Source organism: Schistocerca serialis, chromosome 6 (assembly GCF_023864345.2).
Source record: "Schistocerca serialis cubense isolate TAMUIC-IGC-003099 chromosome 6, iqSchSeri2.2, whole genome shotgun sequence".
In the NCBI taxonomy this organism is placed as follows: Eukaryota; Metazoa; Arthropoda; class Insecta; order Orthoptera; family Acrididae; genus Schistocerca; species Schistocerca serialis.
Genome location: NC_064643.1, coordinates 270,656,707 through 270,665,819, shown reverse-complemented (window position 1 = coordinate 270,665,819; position 9,113 = coordinate 270,656,707). Strand labels below are relative to the sequence as shown.

Sequence of the window (9,113 nt, the reverse complement as noted above, 5' to 3'; positions counted from 1 at the left end):
AAACAAACAGAAGGTATAAACGATGAAAGCTTTACAGTTGTGAACTATCTTCTCAGATCTTACGTGTGTTACATTGCGATGACCAGCATTGAACACGGGCATTAGATGACCAGTATTGTGTAAGCGCAAATAACTTCATCGTGTCCAAGTCTCTTCCTTTCTGTGTATCTACTGCACTCCACACCTATCTAAAGCTTCCTCATGTATTCAATCAAGACTTGTGACTCCTTCTAGAATTGTACCACATATATTTTCCTCCATTATCAAATTAGTTATTACTTAATGCCTCAGTATGTGTCTTATCAACGTGCGGCATCCATTCTTTCAGTCAAGTTGTGGAATGAACACCTTTTCTTCCCAGCTTGATTCAGTGCCGGTTCGTTCATTAGCAGCTTTACCCATCTACTCTTTACCAAGTGAGGTGGCGCAGTGGTTGTCACAATGGACTCGCATTCGGGAGGACGACAGTTCGAACACTGATTTAAGTTTTCCGCGATTTCCTTAAATAGCTCGACGAACATGCTTGGATGGTTCCTTTGAAACGGCATGGCCAACTTCCTTCCCCAACCTACCCTAACCAGAAGGGACCGATAACCTCGCTGTTTGGTCCCCTCCCCCAAATCAACCAATCAACCAACCACCTACTCTTTGACATTCTTTTGCAGCGTCACATTTCAAAAACTGTTCTCTCCTTGACTGAACTGTTTGTCATCCACGTTTCACGTCCGTACAAGGCTCCACTCTGGGTTTTGAAATCTACAAATGCTATAAATGTAAGTTACCCTTCCTTCAAACTCTGTGCTAAGATAAGGCCAGTATCGCCTCGTGTTTTCCTACATTTTTACGGAACCCTAACTGAATTTCTACGAGGCGGCTATCCATCAGTTTCTCGATTTTTCTGTAAAGAATGTTTGTCAGTGTTCTGTAAACACGACTAATTAAACTGATGGCTCTATAATGCTGACACTTGCCAGTAGCTGCTTCACTTTGAATGGATATAATTGCATTATTCTTGAAGTCTGGGGGTTTTACGACTAGCTCATATATCTTGCGTTCCGGTTGAAATAGTTTCGTCTTGTCAGGCACCCCGAAAGATCTCTACAATTGTAAGGCCACGTCGTGTACTCCAGGGACCTTGTTTCGACTCAATCATACGTGAAACGCCTTTTCAGACAGATAATCTCAATAAAAAAAGGGGATCGCTGTCGAGGATTGTGGTACATAATTCGTAATCCGGGTCTGGAACAAGAAAAGGGGAGTGATGATGTTGGTACATACGCACCCTCCGCCACACACAACTTACCGTGAACAGAAGCATATCTAGGTGCATCGGGTGGATACGGTATCAGGTGATCAGCAGAAAACTGTTATGGTTGTTATGCCTTGTATGTATGTGTCTGTGATGGTCCAAGCTGTCGGGGTAACCATTTCATGAGCAGGGGCGAGTAGGAGAGCATGCGGGAAGAGAGTTGCGAGGCGCCTGCCGCAGCAGTTTTAATTGGCGCGCTAAGTGCAGTGTCTGCGCGCAGCGCCACTGTGGTGGCAGCGGCGGCGGCTGCAGCGACGCGCGGGGGCGGCGGCGGCGGCCAGAGAGCTCCGCCGGGAAGACAGCACAGTCGACGCGCCGCCGCCGCCTCCGCCAGCGCTGCCGGCCAGCCCCGGCACGCAAATTAAGGGGGATCAGCCGGGCCGGCGCCCGTTTTTCCGTCGCGGCCGCCGCCAGTCGCCGGGCGGACACCGCCGCCGCCGAAGCCACAGCGGCGCCGCTCCCCGCCTCGGAACGCAACGCCGCTCCGCAAGGTAAGCCCGCTGCAGAGCGTCTCAGCGCTGCACGCGTGCGTACGCATCTGCCGCGCCGGCGGCGGCGGCGTTATGATAACTGCAGCACGCCCGATATTACCCCTCCAGTGTTCCGTGGCGCCCCTCCCGCGCCACAGCGTTTTGCTTCCCCCCCTACGCGGCCGGCAGACACCGGGCGCCGCGACGCTGTAGCGTCCGTGCCTCCCCTTGCTCCCCTCTCCCGCCGTGCCTTTCCCCGCGGCCAATCGCGTTATAGAATATGAAACGTCACGGCCGCGGCGCGCCCCTGGCGGCACCTGCGGCCAAAACGCCGAACTACATAACTGCTCCGGCGCCGGCCGCTGCCCGCGAAGGGAAGGAAGAAGAGGGAGAGAGTGAGAGAGAAACGGCAAGGGAAAGGAGAGGAGCGGGGAGGGGAGCAGGGCGGTGAGGGAGAGTGGACGAGCGAGGAGAGAGAGAGAGAAAATGGGAAACGGAGAGGGAATGATGTAGAGACGGAGAGAGAGAGGGAGTGAGAGACAGAGAAGCTGGCCGGCGGACACGGAAAGGGAAAGAAAAGGAGAGATGACGGCGCTGTATTGTGCTGTGTATAGCGGTGAGGGCAGCGGGCAGGCTGGCGCGAATGGGGTGGGGGATATTGAGGCCGGGGCTACTCTAAAAAAGAAACTAAGGCCTCGTGGCGTATTGATCCGGGGTCTGAGACGGAACGAAGCGGGGAAGGCGGAGTGCGAGGGTAGGCGTCGGACGGACAAGGGAGAGACGGATGCCGCCGCGGCGCTCGGCTAGCAACACACACACACACACACACACACACACACACACACACACACACACCACACACGCACGTGCTCTCTCTCACACACACACCCACACGCATATTGTGTGGCGCCCAGCCTGCTCGGCCAATAACAGCGGCTTATGATATGATACAGCGGGAGGGGCCGTGGGCGCCCGGCCGACCAATAAGAGCGCGCTTATGATATTGATATCCCGAGCCCGTTATGATTGGTGAGAACGCCGCCGAAAGGCGGACGCGGCCCGCTGCCAACGTGCTGGCAGTCCGGCTAATGGCGGGCCGCCTTGCAATTCTTTATGCTTCACTAGCCACAATTCTTGCTTTATTTGTTTTTTTCTTCTTGGCTCCAGGTGCGCCATACCGCCCAGGCGAGATATAAATAGCGCGTGGTCACCGGCCGCGGGTAGACCTGTGTACTCTCCTGCGCTGTTCTTGCTTGAGCGCAAAAGACTTTTCCTTCATTCCGTGCCGATAAATTCCGTACTTTTCATATGTAATGTCTTTACGTGGAGTTGAGCATCATTTAATACTAAATGAAGGCTCATTGTTTACAATCACCAATCATTTTCATTTGCCTGTAATTGTGGCACTTAGCACACGCATTTCTACCTAAATGCGACTTTTTTTCGTTAGTGACATTTTTCACCGTCACACATCTCAATATTATCATCTTAACAATAATTATAATGCATAATTAACTGCTGTTTATGAACGATATAAATTGAAGCAACTGTTTCAACCTGGACACAACTAAATAAGGAAGTAAGGAAATGTATCTCATTTATCTTAAAATACATGTATAAACGCTTGTAACATTGTGTCTTTAATAGAAAAATTGTATAGGTTTGCTGTAAAGTAATTAAATAATAACATTTTTCAACCCCCATTCTCGAAAGGTGATGAAGATTGCAAGTAATGATCTAAGAGGACTCGTGCATTAAATTAATGTTTGGATATATTTTTATGTTCTGTCTTCTGTTTGGTACACGAAAACAATATACGATTCTCTTCACTTTCACAATTTAATTAATCTCATATTGGAAGTTACGAACCATAGTTTTTATGTCATGCTTCTGTTCTGTATTGTAAACCTTCAGCTTGGACGATCCCTTCCCTCTCTTGTCTAAACTGACCAATACTACATTACAGAAAATGTCTATGTCGCTCGTAGATTTTAAATAAATTCCTTGTTTATCTGTTCGCTTATATATTGCGATGAACGTCTATAAGTACAGATCAAAACATTTTTGTTTTTTGTTTTTAATATCTTGAGACTTCCGTTAATGTCACCACAATATGTAGTACATAAAGAAACACAGTTTGTGCCAGAACCGCCGTGTTGTGTTTCTAGAATGGCACGCCTTCCACATCGATACTCTAAAACATACCATCCGAGGCATGAAATAATATGCTGTTCGTCTCGTGCACACTCTGAATTTTGATCAACAGGACGTGAGAACCTAATCTTACTTCGTTTCTGAAATTTTACCGATGAAACTTTTACATAACTCCTAAAACTTCTCCTGTGTGTGTCCCAGCTTTCCGTGACGCTCATTACCTGATCACAATAAACGAATAAAAAGAAAGAAAAGAAGAAAAAATTTAAAAAATCTTGACAAATCCAAAAACTGTTCAAAGAAACTTCTTTCTCGCTATTGTTAATTACAGTTGGTGAGGAGCCCCAGAGTGACGAATAATTCTCAGTAAACGACAACATGAATGTTTTGTAGGCGATCTTCTTAGTCGATTAACTCCAGTTGCTTAGCACTGTTCCAAAGAATTGTATCCGCCATCTGTGATCCCCACTGTTCTACACTGATTCGTTACGACCCAATCGTCCGAAATGGACTGACAGTTGTGATAAAATATAGCGGTGCTATGGTATGATGAGGCTGCATGTGAGTTCGAGGCAATATGACCTCTTCCTGTGGTCACATTCGTTCAACTTCTATGTAAATTTACATTTACCCACAGACACAAACGTTCGCTATGTTGTAGTGACTGTTGTAATTTTCCATATTCATATGTCTTATTAAGCTTTAGTTTAAAATTATATTGCGGCAGTAAGTGTTGACCGATTACGGGCACATGCTACGGGCTGACGGGTTAGATGATAAATAACCCTCCGAAGCCAACGAATTATAAAAAGCTTTTGTAAGCTCTGATTTACCATGAGGCGACTTGTTGCAACTAAGTGAGCTCTATGCTTCCCGCTACTGCGCATCGCAAAACTTGTTCGAATTTTTTTCTTTTTGTATTGTCCACAGACAGATGCTAAGGAACGTGCTTTGGTCCCCCAATACGGGCTTCAGATGCTATTATTGTCCCATATCGATTATCGAATCTCAAAAACACTTCTGCTAAAAGTGCGTGTTTTATTGACATTATTCAGTCTTTTGTGTCCCGAATATTTTTCCAGAACACTCTGCTCCTGAAGAGTACTTCAAAGGTTTTATGTGTGTATCTCTGACTCACACAAATACACCTTTGCCAGGTTGGAAAAGACTCTTCAGTTATTAAATTCCATAAGATTGTATTATATGAAGTGAAATATTGACCATTCAGGTATATAGGTTATAGTGGTCTTTTACGAACTGTCGTCATCACAACAGCTTTGGTAGAGTGTGGTCTAATCCAACTTTAGGATGATGTGAACAGTATGAGAGCATGAACGAAAGTTCCAGATTTTTTTAGATTTGTCTGGAAATTCTTCATCAATTAAACTACCAAGGTTGGCAAAGATATCTAAGTCATTCTGAATTTATCTAATCATTTTTGCCAATTTTGAATTCGTCGTAGTACGACAGCGATTTAGCGTGATACATTGAAATAACTCTGTATTTTAATGACGAATCTAGTGTTTTGCGTCTTCAGATTTCTCCTGTAGTTTCAAATTAAATTTTAGTGTTTCGTTGTTTGCATATCTTTCATGGTGGCTGAGATAAAGTTTTGATTTTCCCTCTCCAACTGTGTAGCATAAAATTATTCTTCTTGAAAATTCTCAGTTATTTATCGAATGCGTGGGGGGATGAGATATTTCAGATTTCTTATCATGTCATCATCAAGTAGATTCAACTAGTAACTATCGAGGACCAATAAGACAGGAATCTTTAAGCAAGTGGTACACAAATTTTCCCCCTTGACAAAAATAAAAGACATCGAATCTGAAAATATATGAGAACTCTTATCTACCATATTTTTTAATGTTGATGATGGGCTTGCACCACGGATTAAATTTTTTTTACATTATTTTGACGTTATTTGAATAAGGAATACTCATTTGTCTAGAGATTGCAATACTTTATCACAGGTAAATATATGTATTACACAAAACTGTTCTCGTCAGAGTTCAAGTAATAACTGATCCCCACAGCATATGATAACCCAATGTTAGATGTTATAGTAATACAGCATACTTCCTATCCACTTTCCAACCTCGCAACAATTCTCTGGAAACTTTTCTTTGCGGTAGACTGACGTCGACCGTTATACAACGGTAGCTACGCTAGAGTCTAATTTTCTTAGGATATTTACGGTTGAAATGCACACGCTGTTTCCCACCATCTTCTGCACGGACTCAAAAAGAACTGGTGTAAGATAAGTTAGTCCAGCATTGATTTATAGATTTTCTTGTTTCGTTATACCAAAAATTATATCGGAACACATTTCTGCTGAATCGTCAGTTCTGTCACGTTATTCACTTATCTGCACCGTAGTAGTGTAAACACCCCTCTTACCGCTCAAAATAATGTGTGAGATTTTAGTTCTACCTTAAGTGTGTTTGCGCGATGTCAGTAGCGAGATCAGTGGATGCTAAACAGCGAATATTTTTACGTTTGAGGGGGGATAGCCGTAGAATATCTGTTTGCGAAAATATGGCACTACGTCAATAGTTTACCTATAGAAATGATGTGAAATGGAAATAAAAAATCGCTTACACCATAATAACTGGAAACGCTGTTCAGATAGTTGTTCTGAGCTCCTCTGGTAGATTGGCAGCGACAACACTGACTTTTGTGAACAGTCTTAATATTGGTGAGAAGGGCGAAGTACGCAGTTGCCATCTATAATAAATAAGTGGGAAAGGAATGATGTATGGGCTTAACGTCCTGTCGAATTCGAAGTCATTAAAAAAGGAGCAAAAACCCGTGTGGACAGATTTGGGATTGGAAATCAGCCGTGTTTTTTTCAGAGAGATCATCCGGGCCTTCATCTTAAGCGCTTTAGAAAAATCACGGAGAAAAAGAATTTCGGTTGCTGGGGGGGGGGGGGGGGGAGATTTGAACTTTGCGCCCCAAGGAAGCTTATTCCACTGCACCACGTAGCTTTCAGCACGAATGCGAGCGAAGCAATTATCGTGTCGTCACTATGGAACTGTGGAGGACAGCAACTTTATGAAAGAGATAGTTGCCTGCACTACCTTATTCTACTGCAATTAGAAGCTAAGTTCCACTTGTTGAAACGACGTTATCGGTGGTCCTATTTCTTTATCACTAAGTTATGAAATGAGACGCGTTTGATGTTTTTGCCGTCTTTACGTGTGACATTACATCGAAAAATAAAACTATTCGCTTCGTCTGTAGCATCTACTGTAATGTAATACTTACCTCCAATGACGTAAATCTTCCCCTTTAATTCCGTGGTTTAGACCATCGCACTTTTTCTCGCCGTTTATCGATAGCCTTTGCCGTTGTCAGAGATTTCATCTGAGACATTAATTTCGCTGTCGGTCTAACATTCAGATGCCACCGGCACACGAAGAAACGTGAAAGGAGAGAAGGGCTTTGTTTCACACTAACATGAACAGAGTGAGCGCGGGTGGGTGCATGACTGATACCATTAATTTGTACTGATATATTATTATTATTACTATTATTGTTATTAATATTATTATACGTGGACATGCAGGCGCAAACCAGGTGATGTTCGTATCCTATTTATTTTGCTCGAGTTTCATTTCCGTTGTTAATTTTAATCCTCTTCATTCATTGCAGGTGTAGCTGTCTCACATTAACTTGGCGCGAGTGAAATAACACCGTTTCCTTAATCTAATAAAAAATAGTAAAAATAACACCGGGACACCTGTATACTACGAATTTTGAAAATACGGTTTTGGAAGACTAGTACACGTACAGAGCAAGCTGGTGCAATAAGCTAAGACAATGGGGTCCCACTCGGGATGAACTCATCCAGATACAGATTTACCATTGTTTCTACAAATCAGTGTAAACTACAGGGTGATTTCTTTGGACATACTGCTGTCGCTTACTCTGATATTTTTAGTTAACTGTGCAGTCTAAGCATGTAGCCGATTCTGTCAGACTTGTGGGTATTAACGGCAGGTAAGGTATGGGTATGTTTTAGTTTCTTTGTCTGTGATTTCTGTGCTATAAATTCCTTACATTTCGGAGTTTAGCCTCATCAAACCCTCTTAAAAGATCGATTATTTTTTTTAAGTTGCCAAAAGATAAGTATGATCCAGCAGCACCATGTGTGTATCATATCCTCTTTTCCGTGTAGAATGACAAAACTAAACGATCAGTCCGCTCTAAACTGGAACAACACGAGAGAAATCGTCTACTAGGACAAATGTAAAAGGTCAGCTGTGGCTGAACTCTTTTTTAGTTATATTGTGCATATGTAAACTTCGATGAAAATCAAGTCTTACGTACGTACAAGGACATTATACACGTCACACTCAGGAAGACATTGAGATACACAAAGATAACTGCTGTCTCAACAGAGTAGAGGGAACACCATGTGTTAACGATGCATGGATTCCTTCAGGGGGCGAAAACAGTGGTGACTATATTGAAATATAGGGTGATGACAGACGTCCCTGAAGACAACTAATAAATCAGGGTGAAATATAGCCAGTCAAGAATTACTAACCTTGCCAAACATTTTTTTTAATTTATTGGCTTTCAGGACATTCAAATACAGCCATCTTAATAGTGTAATGCCAATTATGACGATACGAACTTGAGGACAATACAACACCTAGCTCCCGAGAGGAGAAAAATCTCCGACCCGGTAGGGAACTGAACACGGCCTCCTTCAGTTAGCAATCCGTGGCGATGACCACGCAGCTTGACAAACAGGTTATAGTGCGAAAATGTACACATACGTTAGAGCACAAACTACCAAAGTAGTTGAAGTTACGAAACCTCTACAAATGCCAGCTGTCCATGCTGGCGAAACATCGGGAGGAAGAAATATTGCTGAACGGCAAATACGGCCAAGAAGCAATCGCCACTTGAACTCTATAATTGTTTTAACCCTTCTTGTCCTTGTAGTTTTACTTACTATGGACTGCGAGGTCACTGTGGATAACGCACCGATTCGTATTAAGCGCATGTAATTAGTACATTCTATTTGGGTGCGCTCGGGAACTTATGCGTCATATTGACAGCAGAAAATTGTTCCAGTTCTCAACACCTGCAACAGTTATAAGTCTTGACCTTTTAACAGCTGTTACTGCCTTCTACTTCAGTAGTTAAAAACTGCTGTTCATTTC

At 43.4% G+C, this 9,113-nt stretch overlaps 1 protein-coding gene across 1 annotated transcript in view; it reads left to right on the top strand.

Moving 5' to 3' along the window:
- The first annotated feature begins 1,402 nt into the window (after positions 1-1,402).
- Positions 1,403-9,113, top strand: part of LOC126484821 (uncharacterized) — an 854,899-nt gene continuing 847,188 nt past the window's right edge. The window contains exons 1-2 of the mRNA XM_050108417.1: positions 1,403-1,420; positions 1,530-1,800. Coding sequence (XP_049964374.1) covers positions 1,403-1,420; positions 1,530-1,800 — 289 coding nt within the window. The remainder of the gene's footprint in view (positions 1,421-1,529; positions 1,801-9,113) is intronic.